Source organism: Ranitomeya variabilis, chromosome 1 (assembly GCF_051348905.1).
Source record: "Ranitomeya variabilis isolate aRanVar5 chromosome 1, aRanVar5.hap1, whole genome shotgun sequence".
NCBI lineage: Eukaryota > Metazoa > Chordata > Amphibia > Anura > Dendrobatidae > Ranitomeya > Ranitomeya variabilis.
The window spans coordinates 474,683,076-474,701,758 of NC_135232.1; the positions used below are offsets into that span (position 1 = coordinate 474,683,076).

General features: G+C 48.5%; 1 protein-coding gene across 7 annotated transcripts in view; it reads left to right on the forward strand.

Moving 5' to 3' along the window:
• SMC2 (structural maintenance of chromosomes 2) overlaps positions 1–18,683 on the forward strand; it is a 154,279-nt gene that overhangs the window by 40,431 nt on the left and 95,165 nt on the right. For all 7 annotated transcript variants that reach the window (XR_013213289.1, XM_077250912.1, XM_077250957.1 and 4 more), the window contains 3 exons: positions 1,733–1,882; positions 1,963–2,196; positions 17,577–17,736. Coding sequence is in view for 6 of the 7 variants with exons in the window: in XM_077250912.1 (XP_077107027.1) it covers positions 1,733–1,882; positions 1,963–2,196; positions 17,577–17,736 (544 nt within the window). In the remaining variant the exon portion in view is untranslated. The remainder of the gene's footprint in view (positions 1–1,732; positions 1,883–1,962; positions 2,197–17,576; positions 17,737–18,683) is intronic.

The following is an 18,683-nucleotide window of genomic DNA, read 5'->3' on the forward strand; positions in this document are numbered from 1 at the left end:
GGAGACATGTTGTCAGTAGTTTATAGAATAAATGAGCAATTAACATTTTACTCAAAAATATACGTATAAAGAGAAAAATCAGAAAAACTGAACATTTTGCAGTTGTCTCTTAATTTTTGCCAGAGCTGTATGTCGCTACCTGCCAACAAGTGTTCAGTTCCCCTCTAGACAAACAAATTGTGCATCTCCACTTGTTTTTTTTTTTACCGTGACAACCTGATTTGATAACCTTAACGCATCATAACCAGACATGATATTGAAAGCCTGTTTTAGTTTAGATATTTCCCTTTGATGCACTGACTATTGCGTATACAGATGCGATCAGCTGTAGCAATTATTATGGGATGTTCTGAGATGATGTGCCCTCCAAATAGTAAAATCCAACTATCTGAAAGATAGAGAGAGAGGGAGAGCCACGCTGACTCGCTTGGTATCAGAACAGAAGCTTTCACACTGCCTACATTGTTTATTGCTGGTTTATTTTGTTATGCACATCTTATGTTAACTGCTAGAAATAAGATGTGACCTTATTCCTTAGTAAACGTGTCAAGGATACTCAGCTGGGTCCCTCTGAACCACCCTGCGGTTGCCTTTTTGTCATGAACAGCCCTCTGCTGCCCCCTATAATCAGGACAATTACGCAGTTGACTGATAAGTGGACGAGGATGTGGCTCTTTCCACTACTAGGCCGATTATTAGGGAACTCACAGTGAGCATATTGTGTATTTGCGTGTATATATATATACATGCAACTCCAACTCATGGTGTGTGGGTGTATGGTTTACAGAGCAAAAGGAACAGAACTACTTCATTTTTCATATTTAATCCTGAAAGATGGGCAGCATTTATATATTTAAAAAAAAAAAAAAAATCAAAAACAAATTGCAAAATGGGAACAAAACTATACGATATATACAATTTACATAAAATAAAAAGGGTTAACAAAAGAAATGGCTCAGAGCTTAGCAAAGGGGGGCACTTCTATTGAGAAATGTCTGGTGTAACCTGTATCAAGTTTACATCTCCCTGCATTGAACACAGATCATAATTTGCCATGTATTTTTATTGGCTCCTAAGTTACACTCACACTCCTTTATTGATGACCTCATGTTGGCCTGATTGTGCAATGTGGTTTCACTTTCAGAAAATTATGAGATTCCTAACATTCATGATATCTTCGCTCCTGACGAGCACAGGCTCTAGACACTGCCCACATATTTTCTCATGAGTGTACTTTTACATGGATGGTGCTACACCTGTCATATTTGGAGTTATCAGGCCGTTATTCCATTGGAGGGAATCTAGTGAATCCACAGCGACACCTCTGTCCCTTTGCTATGATGCCGAAAATCTAGATCTCATAATTATTGGATAAACACAAACCCCAATATTCATATCTGACCATCAGAGACGGTGTTTCTTATATCTGTGTGTGGGAAAGCATAGTTCTCCTCCCATGCGTAAACCCATTTTAGCCTGGTTTTCATTTTCCCAGAACAGATCTGCCTGTTCAATTAATTACCTGTACACAGTGGGAGCCATCTGCTTCAAAGAGGTCATTTAATGAGTTTTCTCCCATTGCTATAACTGCCTTCTCTCCCATATGTCCAAAATGTCAGCTCTTTGTCTTTGATGTTCTCTGTGAGGGGGGAGGGAGGATGAATGCCCCCTCTCTGGAGATGTTTATGGACTTTAATTTTTCTATGATGAAACCCGATGCTTTATGTTCAAGGAAGTTGGTGGCGTCCTGCGTACACTAGAGGAAGGCCTTGTTGAAGCTCAAAGAGCTGATACTAAAGCACAAAGTGCCCTGGATCTGAAGAAACAAAACTTGAAAAGTGAAGAGAAGAAACGCAAAGAAGTGGTCAAAAGCATGGAAGAGGTCTGATGGTGGGGAAAAAAATATGTAACTGATCTGAGTCTATTCTAGAGAGTCATTATGTTTTAACTGCTCTTTTAAAGGATGCCAAGGCTTTAACTAACAAGGAGAAGGAAATTAAGAAGATTACGGACAGCTTTAGCACCCTGCAAGAGACCAGTCAAAAGGATACAGAGGCCTTCACTGCTGCACAGCAACATTTCAATGCAGTGTCTGCAGGCCTGTCCAGTAATGAGGACGGAGAGGAGGCTACGCTAGCGGGACAGATGATGACTTGCAAGAATGACATCAGCAAAGCTGAAACCGAAGCCAAGCAGGTACGTTTCATAGAATTGCTATTATATAATTTATTTTTTTTCCTACAAGCATGGTAATGTTTTATGGCTTAAAATCTGGAGGAATATGACGTAAAATGTTTGAGAATTTTCATTCCACTTTTGTCATACTGTCAGGAGAAGACAAAACAAGGCAGAACTTGTGTAAGACGTGGGCTTTTACACTGAGTTGTGTATAACTTAAAGGGAACCTGTCATCCCCAAAATCGAAGGTGAGGTAAGCCCACCAGCATCAGGGGCTTATCTACAGCATTCTGTAATGCTGTAGATAAGCCCCCGATGTATCCTGAAAGATGAGAAAAAGAGGTTAGATTATACTCACCCAGGGGCGGTCCCGTTGCGGTTCGGTCCGATGGGCGTCGCGGTCCGGGGCCTCCCATCTTCTTACGATGACGTCCTCTTCTTGTATTCACGCTGTGGCTCCGGCGCAGGTGTACTTTGTCTGCCTTGTTGAGGGCAGAGCAAAGTACTGCAGTGCGCAGGCGCTGGGCCTCTCAGACCTTTTCCTGGTGCCTGTGCACTGCAGTACTTTGCTCCTCCCTCAACAGGGCAGGCAAAGTACGCCTGCGCCGGAGCCGCAGCATGAAGACAAGAAGAGGACGTCATCGTAAGAAGATGGGAGGCCACGGACCAGACCGCGACTCCCATCGGGCCAGAACTGGACCACAGCGGGACCGCCCCTGGGTGAGTATAATATAACCTCTCTTTCTCATCTTTCAGGATCCATCGGGGGCTTATCTACAGCATTACAGAATACTGTAGATAAGCCCCTGATGCTGGTGGGCTTAGCTCACCTTAGATTTTGGGGGTGACAGGTTCCCCTTAAGGACATCTGGAAGAAACATGTTAAGGCAGAAACATGCTGGGGTCGCATCTGACGGCTGATTACAATACTTTTTAATGTCCTTTTTTGTAGTTTTGGAAGCTAATAAACTAAGGTGAGTTATCACCTTTTTCTGTACTCCGCTTTGCCGAGTGCATATTACAAGTGACGCATAATACTTTCTCAAGGGCTCTATGTTTTTCAGTTAAAGAAGGCTGGTTTCACACTTGCGTTTTTTGCCGCTGCGTTTTAGCGCTAAAAAACGCATGCGTTTTACTCTGTCGCCTCATTGGGGGACACAGGACCATGGGTGTTATGCTGCTGTCCACTAGGAGGCGACACTATGCATAATCTGAAAAAGATTAACTGTGGCTCCTCCTGTGCAGTATACACCCCTGGACGGCATCAGCCTTCTCCAGTTTTTGCTTAGTGTCGCAAAGGAGGCACACCTAAAGATTTTTACTCCGTTTTACTCCGTTTCCCGACGGGATTACAGATGAAGAAAAGAGGGTCTCCTGTGAGACCCCCGGCATGGCTCCTTCCTCGGCCCCCTATTATGGGGTGCCCAGTTGAAGTTGAGATGGCTATTCCCCATGCTGCTCCTTCCCCAACCTCTCGGGTGTTGGTTCGAAGTCGAGACCCCCCTCCTTCCCCAATTCCTTTTGGTTTCTGGGTTGAGGTCGAGGCGAGGATAAAGGCCCCTGAAGGTGTGACAAAAGCACCCTCCCTATCCCCCTCTGGGGGTATTAGGTTGAGACACCTCAGGTAAGGCCTGTACAGGCAGCATCCTACAGCTCCCAGCAATGGGCCAGCACACTGCGCCTGCATCCAGGGACCCCAGCCCAGCTGCGGGCTCCTGTTGGGGCCGGGGGGAGTGCAGGCAGGCATGGCACATACAGACACAGGGCTCCCTGCGTCCCTGTCTCTGCGGCAGCACCAGCTCTATACTGCCTCAGGGGGACCCCAGTTGGGCTCCCCCTTCCGCTTATAGCCCCACCGCCATCCTGCCTTCAAATCCGGAGGGGTCCGTTTCAGATCCGACCCCCTCCCGGACTTTCGCGCCGGCCTGGAGCCCTTCTGGGCCTCAGGCATCTAATTTAGGCCCCGGCTTCGGCCTAGCTGAAGCAGCAGCCTCCTCTCCGCCCCCAGGCCCGCCCCCCGGATGACAAATATGACACTCTACAGTGTCATACAAGGGGCGGATCGAGACAGAAAGGGCGGGTTTTTTTATAGCCTTGCCGCCTTTTTCCAGCTCTCCGCCCCCTTCTCCTCCTCTCTCCTCTGTCTCTGCAGCCATTTTCGGCTGCAGATTAACCCTGCATCTCCCGGTCTGCAGGACCAGGACCAGGCAACCAGTCTCCGGGGGGCACAGGACTGTGGATCTTCGGCGCTGGACCTAAGGACACACTGGTGGGGTAAGATCACAGCTGGGTTCTTTTTACTCAGCTGTGAATCCATATTACCTATAAGGCTCCCCTGTAGGTTCTCTACTCCTGTAAGGTCCATCTGCTGACAGCACTTCTGCACTCTGTGCACTATGCCGGGCTCAAGGTCCAAGAGAACCAGGCAGAACTGCTATTATGCATTCTGCACAGCCTGCGGGACCGCTCTCTCCAGTAGTAGCACGTACCCGCATTGTCAGAACTGTATACAAACTAATGTGTCACAGCCTCAAGAAGCCCCTGCCAATGCCTCGGTGCCTAATGCCACGCCGGAATGGGCTACTCAGATATCGCAATCTATGACGCAGTCTATAGATAACCTAACTTCCACATTGCTGCAGGCTCTGCAGGGTCATGCCCCGGCTATGACCGTTACCCAGCAAAGGGAGAGCTTGACTCAGGAACAAGATGACCCTGGCACATCCACGTCTAGGTCAGGACGCAAACGGATCCATAGATCAAGTCCATCTGCGTCATCCCATAGCACACGGTCATCCCCCTCTAGGGAGAGACACCGTAGCTCCAGGTCATCTAGACCGTCCCATCCAAGGGACAGACAATGCAGATCTCCGCAATCCCCAACCAGAGAACGCCTCCTCCCCAGCTCACCCAGCAGGGGACGCCTCAGTGATACACAGGATTCGGAAGGCATCTGCGACTCTGACTCGGACAGAGAAACGGAGGGGTCCCTGATCCCAATCCCTCCTAGCAATACAGCGCTAGTTGAGGACATAATATCGTCCATCCATCGGGTGCTGGACATTTCTGATCCGCCACCAGAGGCCCCGGAACATCAGATTTCCTTTGAAGGACCTCTGAAGCCGCCTAAGGTTTTCTCTAACCACCCAGAGTTTAAGGCGATCCTTAAAAAACAGCTCTCACAGCCTGAGAAAAAATTCGCTAATCGCAAATATCTGGAGGCGAGGTGCCCCTTCCCACAGAAGGACACCAAGGAATGGACAGATCCACCTGAAGTGGATCCCCCAGTCTCTAGGCTGGCAGCACAGACCCTCCTTACACTGCCAGATAGCTCAACCCTCAGGGACGCAGCAGACTGGCAGGTAGAACGCATGGCTCGTTCAATTTTCAAGGCAGCAAGGGCATCCATGGCTCCTGCGTTCGCCTCAGCTTGGGCTGCCAAGGCCATCCTGGCCTGGGCAAAGAATTTACAAGCCTTCCAAGCATCCGCTCCTCAACTGTCGGACCAAGCGGTTCAAATTGCAGTTGTAGCAGATTACATGCTCCATGCAGCTCTGGTTTCAGCAAGGGGAGTCGCGGGGATAGCATCAAACGCCATCACGATTCGGCGTATCCTCTGGCTGCGGGAATGGAAAGCGGTCGCAGCCTCAAAGGAGTCCCTCACGCACCCCCCCCCCCCCCTACCTCAGTGGGAGATTTTGCGGTGAACAGTTGGACACTATGATATCCAACGCCACAGGGGGTAAGAGTACTTCTCTTCCCCAACTGAAACCTAAACGCACTTACAAGAAGAGTAACCAACCTCTATTCCGATCCTTTCGGAATTCCTCCGGCTGGTCCGTCTCACGTCCAGTACAAAATCGTGTGTTCCACGCAGGGACAACTCATGATCGACGCAAAGGTCGGACAAGACTGGCAGTCAAAAGCAGGCCAGTCTAAGCCCAGAGGAGGAAAATCCCAGACTTTACTCGGACTCCCATGACAGCACGACGACGAGAGAGGGGATCCGCCCATTAGGAACAGGAAACCTACAGATACAAAAGGGCGGCACCTCTCCCCTGCATCAGTTGGTTTCCTGTTCCTAAAGGGACGGGTGCCTACAGATTAACTAAAGGAGCCCAGGCCGGCCGGACCGAATCTGGTAGCGGGGGGGTCTCCTACCTCGGCCGGTGCGGAGAACCCTGGAGACGCCACGGTGGTCCTGGCTGGACTGCACGCGGTGGCGTTCGCAGCAGGGAGCGGAGTCCGGAGGATTTCCTGCCTCCATCAGCGTCGGCGCCGGTAAGTATATCCATAGGTGGTGCAGCGGTGCGGTGAATGTGGAGTGCCGGCGTCGGGGCTGTCTGGGTGAACTCCCGGAGCGCTGCGGTCCGTTCCCGGCGTCCTGCACCGCTCTCAGCGTGTGCTGGAGCGTTTCCGGGTGCAGTGACGTGAGGGGGCGGAGTTAGCAGCCGCTTCCGGGTCGCCGGGTGTCTGCGCATGCGCAGTCGATCCAAGATGGCGGCGCCCATAGCATCCTGATGCCGGTTTTCTCCCACATGGTTCCTGCCTCCCTGCGGTATCCTGAGCCAATGGGGCAGCGTCTGACCTATCTGCTGACCGGATCCAAGGGGGATTTAAGCAGGTGACAACTACAGAGCCCTGCTTTTGGTCGCAAATCATCATGGAGAGTGGTGGTGAGCAGCAGCAGCAGCAGCAGCAGCTGGATGAGGTGCGTCAGAAGCCCAAAGACAGAAGCGACCAGTCCAGTCGAAGAAGCTCGTCCGCAAAAGGATCCAGAGCTTCGGCTAGGAAAGAACCCCCTCGTATTCCGGTATTTACTTTGGCGCACGGGTAAGTGATCTACGTGAAAGTTCACTCTGTGACGCAGGCCCCCTATACTTTATCATTCTAGGGGAAGAAAAGCACGGACAAGTCAAGGCATAAGGAATGTGCCCTCTGTGGGGTCCCCTTACCTGATTCTTGCCCCAAAAAATTATGTGCCCCCTGTATACAACAGACGGTGAGGTCTACAGGAGTGGTTGGGTGGAAGTGACATTAGGTCAGATAGTATTTATCACCTATATTGTCCTCCCCTAGGTGGCGGAAGAATCTGTGAGTGCGGCTAACCTGAAAGAAATGATCCGTTTTGGAAGTAAGGGAATCCTTACGGTCCCTGTCCCAAGCGGGAGGTTCCAAACATAGGACCCCTCTGGACTCTAATTCTTCGGAGGAAGAAAGAGAAGAGGGTGCCTATCACTCAAGTCCTTCCTCCTCTTCATCAGATGAGGAGTCTGGACGATTCTGTCTACCCCTGGATAGAATTGACAAAGTCGTCAAGTCTGTTAGAGGCACAATGGGGATAGAAGAGCCCAAACCGCAGCCCTCAAAGCAGGATATGATGTTCAGCGGATTGGATCGTAAGAAACATAGATCTTTCCCGGTGAACGAAAAAATCCAAGACCTGATTCTCCGAGAATGGAAGAAACCCGAGAAAAAGGGTTCCTTACCGCCAGCGTTGAAACGCAGGTACCCTTTCGACGATCCGGTTGTGGAAACATGGGATAAAGCCCCTAAGCTGGATGCGGCGGTGGCAAAAGCGTCGAAGAAGGCCTCATTGCCATTTGAGGATATGGGGACCCTCAAAGACCCCCTTGACAGAAAGGCAGATGCTTTTCTTAAAGGAACCTGGGAGACGGCGGCAGGATCTCTAAGACCAGCAGTTGCCGCAACTTGTACAGCCAGGTCTTTAATGGTCTGGCTGGATCAGTTAGAGTCCCAGCTCAAGGACGGCGCTTCCAGAGATTCCATTCTGAAGGCTTTACCAACAATGCAGAATGCTGCGGCCTTTCTGTCAGACGCATCTGTGGACTCAGTCAGGATGGCGGCTAGAGCGGCAGGACTCTCCAACGCGGCTCGTAGAGCTTTATGGTTGAAGTGCTGGTCTGGCGACATTCAATCCAGAACTAAACTCTGCGCCATTCCGTGTAAAGGAGAATATCTCTTTGGACCAACTCTGGATGAGTTGCTGGAGAAAGCGGGGGATGATAAGAAGAAATTTCCCAATCCATCTTCAGCATCCTACCGCAGACCCTTCATTAAAAGGAGATTTGGTCGCGGGAAAAAACGCGGATCCTCACCCTCTAGAGAGAGTTTTAGATGGGAGGACAGACGCGGAAGAGGTACGGGCTATATGTTTCGCCGTTCCTCGAAAGAACAGAAAAAACCGGACCAATGACTAGCGGTCCCCGTGGGGGGTAGACTGTCAGCTTTCTCATCAGCTTGGTTTGACATTACAAACAGTAAATGGGTCCGAGGCATCATAGCGAAAGGTCTAAGACTTGACTTTGATCACTGGCCTCGAGATAAATTTAATTTAACCCCTTTACGTTCCTCCCCCCTTGAGCAAGCAGCCTTGGAAGCAGAGGTCACAAACTTATGCTTCAAGAATGTTTTGGTTGAAATTCCAGTATCAGAAAGAGGGAGAGGATTTTACTCTCCTCTCTTTCTGATCAAGAAGCCAGACGGATCATTTAGAACGATCATAAATCTTAAAGGCCTTAATAATTTTCTGACCAATGAATCGTTCAAGATGGAATCAATTGGTTCAGCAATAAAAATGTTGTTTAAACACTGCTTCATGGTAGTTGTAGATCTAAAGGACGCGTACTATCATGTCCCAATACATGAAGACTTCCAGAGATTCCTGAGGGTAGCTGTGTCAATGGGGGGACAAATTCGTCATTTCCAGTTTAGAGCTCTTCCCTTTGGCTTATCAGCGGCTCCTAGGGTGTTTACCAAGATAGTGGCCGAAGTCATGGCACACTTACGAGAGTCTGACATCTTAATTGTCCCCTATTTGGATGATTTCCTTATAGTTGGGAATTCAGCAGACCATTGCCTCTCTCAGCTACAGACAACCACAACCAAACTTGAGCATCTGGGGTGGATTGTGAATTATGAAAAATCCCGATTACAGCCCCAGAAAATACAGAGATTCTTAGGACTGTTGTTAAATTCAGAGACCCAACAGTGTTGTCTTCCGCCCGACAAGTTATTACACATCCAACAACAGGTGTCTAGAGCAACTGATAATCCATCCATGACACTTAGACAGGCTATGTCACTGTTAGGATCTCTAACCTCGTGCATTCCTGCTGTCCGGTGGGCCCAATTTCACACCAGACCCTTACAATCCGAGGTACTGGTTAATGACAGAATCTTGCAAGGCTCCTTGCAGAGTCAGATTACTTTGGGTCCAGAAGCACTGACATCTCTTAGATGGTGGCTAGTCACTGACAATTTATCGGCAGGAGTTCCCTGGGTGACACAGGCGACACGTATTGTAACGACAGACGCTAGCCCTTCAGGTTGGGGAGCACACATGGACGACATGATAGTTCAGGGTCTATGGGACCCCTTAACATCAGCCTCCTCCAACCAAAAAGAATTAATGGCGGTTGAACTGTCAGTTAAAAAATTACTCTCATATCTGCAGGGTCACCACGTCAAGATCCTCTCGGACAACCAGGTGGCGGTCGCGTACATAAATCACCAGGGTGGAACTCATTCCGAATCATTGATGAGGGTGACAGATCGTCTATTCCAGACTGCGGAAGACCATTTTCTATCTTTAACCGCACTGCACATACGAGGAAAAGAAAATGTAAAAGCGGACTTTCTAAGCCGCAACACCCTGAGACAAGGGGAGTGGTCTCTAAACAGTCTTGTGTTCGACCAGATTGTCCACAAATGGGGACATCCAGAGGTGGATTTATTTGCCACCAGGGACAATCGAAAGACAGTAAAATTCTGTTCCCTAAATCCCAGGGAGAATCCTCTAGCGGTAGACGCCTTTCTGATCAGTTGGAACTTTCGGCTGGCTTATGCGTTCCCCCCGCTGGCCTTGATACCTCTGGTAATCAGGAAGATAAGAGAGGATCGGGCAAGAGTTATTTTGATTGCCCCATTTTGGCCCAGAAGGGCCTGGTTCACCTGGCTCAGGATCATGTCAGTGGAGGACCCCTGGGTGCTTCCGGACATCCCAGATTTGCTCCACCAGGGTCCGATCAGCCATCCTCAAGTAAAGAATCTCCATTTAACGGCATGGAGTTTGAGAGGGCGTTACTGAGGGACAGAGGGTTCTCCCCAAATTTGATTGAAACCCTTATGAAAAGTAGAAAGCAGATTACAACAACAATCTATGCTAGAACCTGGCGGAAATTCCTAGCCTCTTCTGACTTTAATTTAGAAGAGGGAATTCCTATAAAACAGATCTTAGAATTCCTGCAAAGGGGCTTAGAGCTAGATCTATCCACTAGTACCCTAAAGGTACAAGTCTCGGCCCTAGGGGCCTTGTTTTCCTGTAACATCGCCAATAATTATTGGATCTCAAGGTTCATAAAAGCTTCTAGCAGGGCTAGACCCATACATAAGGATAGATCTATGCCGTGGGATCTTAATCTAGTCCTGTCAGCATTGACTAGAGAGCCGTTTGAACCATTACAATCAGCTTCAATCAAGGCCCTATCCCTTAAAACAGCATTTCTGGTAGCGATAACATCTGCCCGTAGGGTAGGGGACATACAAGCTCTCTCCAGAATTTCCCCTTACACAGAGTTTCTGCCAGATAGGGGGTAGTCCTCAGACCGGACCCAGCCTATTTACCAAAAGTGTCATCACGGTTTCACAGGTCACAGGAGATAGTTTTACCATCTTTCCTTCCCAATCCCTCCAACCCTAAAGAAGAGCTACTCCATACACTAGACGTTAGGAGATGCCTGTTAGAATACATCTCTGTTACTGATACATGGAAGAAAGATAATGCGTTATTTTTATCTTTCCAAAACCCTAGAAAGGGACTCAGGGTATCAAAGTACACACTAGCGAAGTGGATTAGGGAGGCTATCTCTTTGGCTTATACTGCAGGTGGGGGTCCGACTCCGCAGAATCTGAGGGCGCATTCCACCAGAGCCATGGCTACATCCTGGGCGGAAAAATCTGGAGTATCAATCGACCAGATATGTAAGGCGGCCACATGGTCATCCCCGTCCACCTTCTTTAAACACTATAGGTTGGATTTAGGGGCCTCCTCTGATCTCACCTTCGGGTTAAGGGTGCTGCAAGCTATAGTCCCTCCCTAAGGTAGTGTTACATCTCTGTAAATCTCTCGTCGTGCTGTCATGGGAGTCCGAGTAAAGCATTAAGCTACTTACGGTAGCGGCATTTCTCGGAGGCCCATGACAGCACCCTTAGTTCCCTCCCTATTCACGTGGGGGTTGCACCTCCTATAATGTATATATCTCACGTATAATACCCAGTTCCAATATATGGGTTATAATATTGTATATAAACTGTATATAATGTATATTTTTGTGTGCCACTAACCGCGGTAGTCCTCTCAAGGCTCTGAAATACAACTGATGCAGGGGAGAGGTGCCGCCCTTTTGTATCTGTAGGTTTCCTGTTCCTAATGGGCGGATCCCCTCTCTCGTCGTCGTGCTGTCATGGGCCTCCGAGAAATGCCGCTACCGTAAGTAGCTTAATGCTTTCTCCTCATGACGCACGGACTGCGGAAAACACCATACCAGTAGGCGGCCGACTTTTGCAAAACCGCCAGCCAAGGCTCGAGCCTACCACCAAGCGGTCTCCTCGCTTTGTCAATCAGGAGTCATAGTACCGGTACCCACGACCGACCGCTTCCGAAGGTTCTAATCCAATCTGTTCGTAGTTCCCAAGAAAGGAGGCAGCGGACGGCCCATACTAGACCTAAAACAGCTACAACAAATATGTACGGGTCCGTCACTTCCGCATAGAGTCCCTTCGGTCCATCACTGCGTCCATGGAGAAGGGAGAATATCTCGCCTCCATAGACATACAAGACGCACACCTGCATATACCTATTGCACCTGCCCATCAGAGGTTTTTTTCTCAGGTTCGCAATAGGCCAGGACCACTACCAATTCGTGGCTCTCCCCTTTGGACTCGCCACGGCTCCCAGAGTGTCACCAAGGTCATGGCAGCAACCATTGACGTCCTGCATTCCAGAGGCATAGTAGTCGTTCCATACCTGGACGATCTACTCATCAAGGCTCCCACCTTCAAGGTTTGCGAGCTCAGCGTCTCAATCACAACCGATACTCTCAGTCGTATGGGCTGGTTAATCAACCTACAAAGTCATCACCAACTCCGAGTCAGTCCCTGACCTTCCTGGGAATGTTATTCAACACTTCCAGGGGTCTAGTGCTCCTTCCCAAGGACAAGGCACTGGCCCTCCGACTAGCAGATGAAGAAAAGAGGGTCTCTTGTGAGACTCCCGGCATGGCTCCTTCCTCGGCCCCCTATTATGGGGTGCCCAGTTGAAGTTGAGATGGCTATTCCCCATGCTGCTCCTTCCCCAGTCCCTCGGGTGCTGGTTCGAAGTCGAGACTCCCTTCCCCAATTCCTTTTGGTTTCTGGGTTGAGGTCGAGGCGAGGATAAAGGCCCCTGAAGGTGACAATAGCACCTTCCCTATCCCTCTCTGGGGGTATAGGTTGAGACACCTCAGGTAGGGCCTGTACAGGCAGCATCCTACACCTCCAAGCAATGGGCCAGCACACTGCGCCTGCATCCAGGGACCCCGGCTCAGCTGTGGGCTCCTGTTGGGCAAGTGGTCCTCTGCGGAAGCGTCCATGCCCATCAACATCCTGAAAATTCGTGCCATCCTTCTGGCATTGAGGGCATTCCATCACTTACTGGCAGCCTCTTACATCAGGATACAGTCGGACAATACCACGACTGTGGCATATGTGACTCATCAAGGGGGGACCCGCAGTACTCAAGCGACGCGGGAAGTGTCATATGTCCTCCGCTGGGCGGAGGACACAGGGTCGGTCCTTCGGCGGTCCACGTTCGGGTGTGGACAACTGGGAAGCAGACTTCCTCAGCCGACAAGGAATAGACTCGGGAGAGTGGTTTCTCCATCCCGAAATTTTTCTACAGATCTGTCTCCGCTGGGGGACCCCGGATGTGGACCTAATGGCATCCCATTTCAATGCCAAGGTCTCCAACTTCATTGCCTGAACTCACGATCCGCGGTCGCTCGGAGCAGACGCTCTGGTTCAGGACTGGACTCAGTTCCAGCTTCTGTATATTTTTTTCCACCTCTCCCCCTGATATCCAGAGAGTGAGGAAGATCAAACAAGAGGGAGTTTCAACTATCCTCATTGCACCGGACTGGCCAGATGCACATGGTACGCCGACATCGTACAACTCACAGCAGACGCCCCCTGGCGTCTCCCCGACCGCCACGATCTTCTATCACAAGGGCCGTTCTACCACCAGAACTCAAGGGCTCTCAACTTGATGGCGTGGCCCTTGAGACCTGGGTTCTAACCCAGGAAGGGCTCTCGACAGAGGTCATTGCAACCATGATCAGAGCACGGAAATCAGCCTCTGCCAAGATGTATTACCGTACCTGGAAAGTTTTCTTTTACCTGGTGCGAATCTGGTGGCCAGGTTCCACTCCCTTATTCCCTACCCAAAGTTCTTGGTTTTCTCCAAGCGGGTCTGGAGGCCAGTCTGTCTTTGGGCTCGCCTAAAGCCAGGTGTCAGCCCTCTCAGTGCTTTTTTCCAAAAGCGCATTGCTACCAAGCCGCAAGTAAGGCCTTTTCCTTCAGGGGGTTCCCCGATTGGTTCCCCCCTACAGACGACCACTAGAAACGTGGGACCTCATCCTGGTCCTGACAGCATTGCAGGAACCACCCTTCGAACCCCTTAAGGAGGTCCCGCTCCGCCTTCTCTCCCAGAAGGTGGTTTTTTTCCTGGTGGCACTCACCTCGCTACGCAAGGTGTCTGAACCGACAGCACTCTCATGCAGACGGCCTTTCCTGGCTTGTCACCAGGCCAAGGTAGTTCTTCGTATGGTCCCATCCTTCCTTCCGAAGGTTGTGTCAGACTTCCACCTCCATGAGGAAATTTCACTACCATCCCTTTGTCCGGTTCCGGTTCATAGAGTGGAGAAGGCTCTGCATACGCTTGACCTTGTCAGGCCTTTGCGTATATACGTGTCTAGGACTGCGTCCTTCCGGAGGTCTGATTCTCCTTTCTTCCTTCCGGAAGGCGGCCACAAGGGTAGGCCAGCTTCCAAAAGCTACTCTTGCCAGGTGGATCAAATCCACCATACAAGAGGCGTACCGCCTTAAGAATCCTCCTCTTCCAGCCGGTATTACGGCACTCTACACAGGCGGTAGAGGCCTCCTGGGCCATTCGGCACCAGGCTTCGGCACAACAAGTGTGTAAGGCGGCCACTTGGACTAGCTTACACACATTTACTAAACACTACAGGGTTCATACCCAGTCCTCAGCGAGCCTGGGTAGATGTGTCCTGCAGGCGGCGGTGCCCTAAGTGTACGGGCCTGTCTGCACAATATTCGTCCATTGCTTCCCACCCAGGGACTGCTTTAGGACGTCCCATGGTCCTGTGTCCCCCAACTGAGTAAAGGAGATTTTTGTGTACTCACCGTAAAATCTCTTTCTCTTAGCCTCTAATTGGGGGACACAGCTCCCACCCTGTTGCCCTTTCCGGGCTGTTGTAACTGTTGAGTTCTCATATTGTTTCTTGAGCTCGTACATAGTTGCCTTCTTACAGGCATAATTATGTTATTCATGTTACGTTCCTCCTACTGCTTTGGCACAAAACTGGAGAAGGCTGATGCCGTCCAGGGGTGTATACTGCACAGGAGGAGCCACAGTTAATCTTTTTCAGATTATGCATAGTGTCGCCTCCTAGTGGACAGCAGCATAACACCCATGGTCCTGTGTCCCCCAATTAGAGGCTAAGAGAAAGAGATTTTACGGTGAGTACACAAAAATCTCCTTTTTTCTATACTTAACATAAAAAACGCATGCGTTTTGACGCGTTTTTGGCAATGCATGCGTTTTTTTATGTTTGCGTTTTGTTGCAGAAATGCAACCTGTAGTAATTTCTAGCGGCGTTTTTTTGCCGCAAAAAAACGCATGCGTTTTTTCGCGGCAAAAAAATGTATTGCTGTCTATGTAAACGCATGCATTTTTAAGCACATGCGTTTCTATAGAAAAACACAAGAAAAAAACAAGAAAACCCTAACCCTAGGGTTACTAGGGATCCTAACCCTAAGGTTAGGATCCTTAGTAACCCTAGGGATCCTAACCCTAACCCTAGGGATCCTAACCCTAATCCTTAGGATTAGGATCCTAACCGTTAGGGTTAGGATCCCTAGGGTTACGGTTAGGGTTAGGGTTAGGATCCCTAGGGTTAGGGTTTGGGTTAGGGTTAGGATCCCTAGGGTTAGGGTTAGGATCCCTAGGGTTAGGATCCCTAGGGTTAGGGTTAGGATCCCTAGGGTTACTAGGGATCCTAACCCTAACCCTAGCTATTTCTGTTTATAGTGGGTTTTCTAGTTGATTTTGATGATTGGCAGCTTTCACACACTTCTCTTCATGCATTTCAAAAATGCAAACGCAGGAAAAAACGCTTGTAAACGCGTCAAAACGCCGCGTTTTTTTTTACCACATGCAAAAACGCATGCGTCTAAAAAACGCAGCGTTTAAACGCGTTTACATGTGTTTTTGCACCAAATGCGTTTGCGTTAAAAACGCTGCGTTTTTAAACGCAAATGTGAAACCAGCCTAACAATTGTGGATTAAGAATGAAATTCAGATTCATATTCTGTTGTTATTGGAATGTGCGCGTTGTAGATTCAGACTGAATGCAGCAAAACCAGGAAAGAACACATGGAAACAAAAAGTAAAGAAACGTGGAAACAAACCATAAATTTTAGATCCCTCAAAGTACCCCTTTTTATGACCGCTTTACACCCCCCTTGGCATTTTCTCAAGTAACTTCATTAGGTAATCACCTAGCATGGCTACTGATAAGCAGGTATGCCTCATCAAGAGTTCATTTGTAGAATCAACAGCCTTCAGAAAGTTTGTGACCATCATTTGTGGTTTGCAGAGACAGTGTTGGTGCACAGTTCTATTCGGTGCTGAGCCCCATACCACAACTGTTCTAAGCCAGAGTATGGTAAGAGCCACTCAACCAAGTAAAGAATAGAGTTGTGAAAAACATCTACTGCTATGCTGAAACAGCCTCAAACTACAAGTTGACAGCCCAAATACATCATGCACAAAAATCAAGTAGCAGACACCTCTCAATATCAACTATTCAGAGGAGAATGTAGCAATTCAATCATAAATGCCTCATTATCGAAAAGAATCTATAACGGAGAACCACAAACAAGAAGAGATTTCCTTTGACCAAGATACACAAGGACTAGATATTAGATCAGTGGAAATCTTTTCTGTGGGCTGATGAATCAAAATGTTACCTTTTTGGTAACTGTTCCTATGTCTTTGTGAGATGCATAAAAGGTGAGCAGGTGGTTTCTATATGTGTGGTGCCCACTGTGAAGCCTGGAGGATGAAGTGTGATGATGTGGGGGTGATTTTCTGGTGACACTGTTTGTGTTTTATTCCAAGTTTAAGATAGATTTGCCTGACATGCCTACTGCAGCATTCTTCAATGACATCCATCCCATCTCGTGTGTAGAACCATCATTTCTGTAGAGCCAGAACATTGACCAGAAACACATTTTCAGACTTTGACCAAGAGAGATGGGGATGGAGCGCTACGTCAGATGACATGGACTCCACAATCTCCTAAACTCATCCCATTTGAGGTGGTTTGGGATGAGTTGGATAGTAAAGTTAAGGCAAATAATCCAAGTGATCAGCAACTTTCAGAACTCCTTTAAGACTGATAGAAAGCCTTTCCAAGTGACTACCTGATGAAGCTGCGTATAAGGCTGGAATTACACTAGCGTATAGCATGGAATGCGATATGCTAATGACACTCTGAAACTCTGCTGCGAGCGTGATTCATGTCTCAGTGCCCTGTACCCGATCCTCTCGCATGAGAGAACCTCTGGTGCAGAAAAGACGGAGAAAGTAATTTCTCGCTCTCCTCCATTGCCTGTCTCGTCGTATGTTGGATTGGACTGCGATGACATCAGAGTGCAGTCCCATGTTTGACACGCACCTAGAGACTTGTATGGATGCGTGTGAGCTGAGTCTCGCTACTAATCTCAGCATGCTGCAATTGTTTTCTCATTCCAGGTCGCTGATTTGCACTGCCCCATAGTGTAAGACAGGGCCTAGTGCTATGCGAATAAACATCGGATTGCACTTGGCCGTGCTATCTCTCATGTGAGTGAGGCCTTAAGCGGTCACTGCAGTGAAAGAGGGTAGCTTGAGGAATCTAAGGTTTAACACCTTTAGTCTGAATCTACAATGTGCGCATTCCAATATGAACAAGGAAAATCATTGAAAGATGGAAATTTACTAGCTACAACTGTTAACCAAAGTGTTAGAATAAATAACACAAATTCTGCTTTTTCAGGCTCAATTGAAACTGAAGCATGCACAGCAGGAACTTAAAACCAAGCAGGCTGAGGTAAAGGCGATGGACAGTGGTTACAAGAAAGACAGTGAGACGTATGAAGCTGTTAAGAAAAACAAGGAGAAGCTTGAAGCGGAAATGAAGAAACTTAATTATGAAGGTATGAGTTCTGCTTCACTCACGTGACGTATATAGTTTTTATGATTAAAGGGATTGTCTAATACTATAACAACCCCTTTTCGAACTATGTTTGGTCACGATTAAAATAAAAAAATCTATACTCTCCTCCCGTGCTGGCATCGTTCTAGCGGTGTCGGCACTCGCGGTCCCAGAGCTCTGGTGCGGTGGAATCACACGTGGCCGGCGGCCAATCATTGATAGCATCACTGTGCTTGCCTTCATACGGATTGAACATGAAGAAGTCGCCAGAGATCAGCTGCAACCCAGATTTCCTCTTCATGTTCAATCCGAAGCCGAGGACAGTGACGCCAGGCACCACTTGTCATTCCACCACACCAGAGCTTCGGGACCGCGAGTGCTTGCACTGCTGGAACGGTGCCGGCATGGAAGGACACATATGTTTGTCATGTACACACTTCTCATCCGTGACGTGGAGTACGCCAGCACAGAGTAATTTATGTCCTCACTCAATCCAGCTCTCAATCTCTGTTTTAGGCTAAAAAGTGACACATTCAGCACACCAAAATTTCTTAACTCGCTACCACCACTCCTCAAACACATGATGAGTGGTGGTAGTCGCCAAAATTTGTTACCGTCAATCAAATGGTCACACACTCTCTGAAAGGCTATTGGATTGTTTTAACACATAGGATTCCCCCCTGGTCCGAAGTCCAGCATAAGAGCCGGAAGATGCTATATCCTTTGTGTGGAGGAAATATGTGGATGCTTATTAACCAGTTGTTCTATTGACATAATTTACCTTACAATTGTATTTAAGTTTTTTTTATTTTATAGGTGCCAAACATTTAGTTCAAGAAGGGATTGTCCTAGTAGTGGACAACCCATGTAATCATTATTTTTGAAAGTTGTGTAGGAATTTAACTTAAATCTGTTCTGTTTATGGATGTGAATATTTGTATGCCCAAT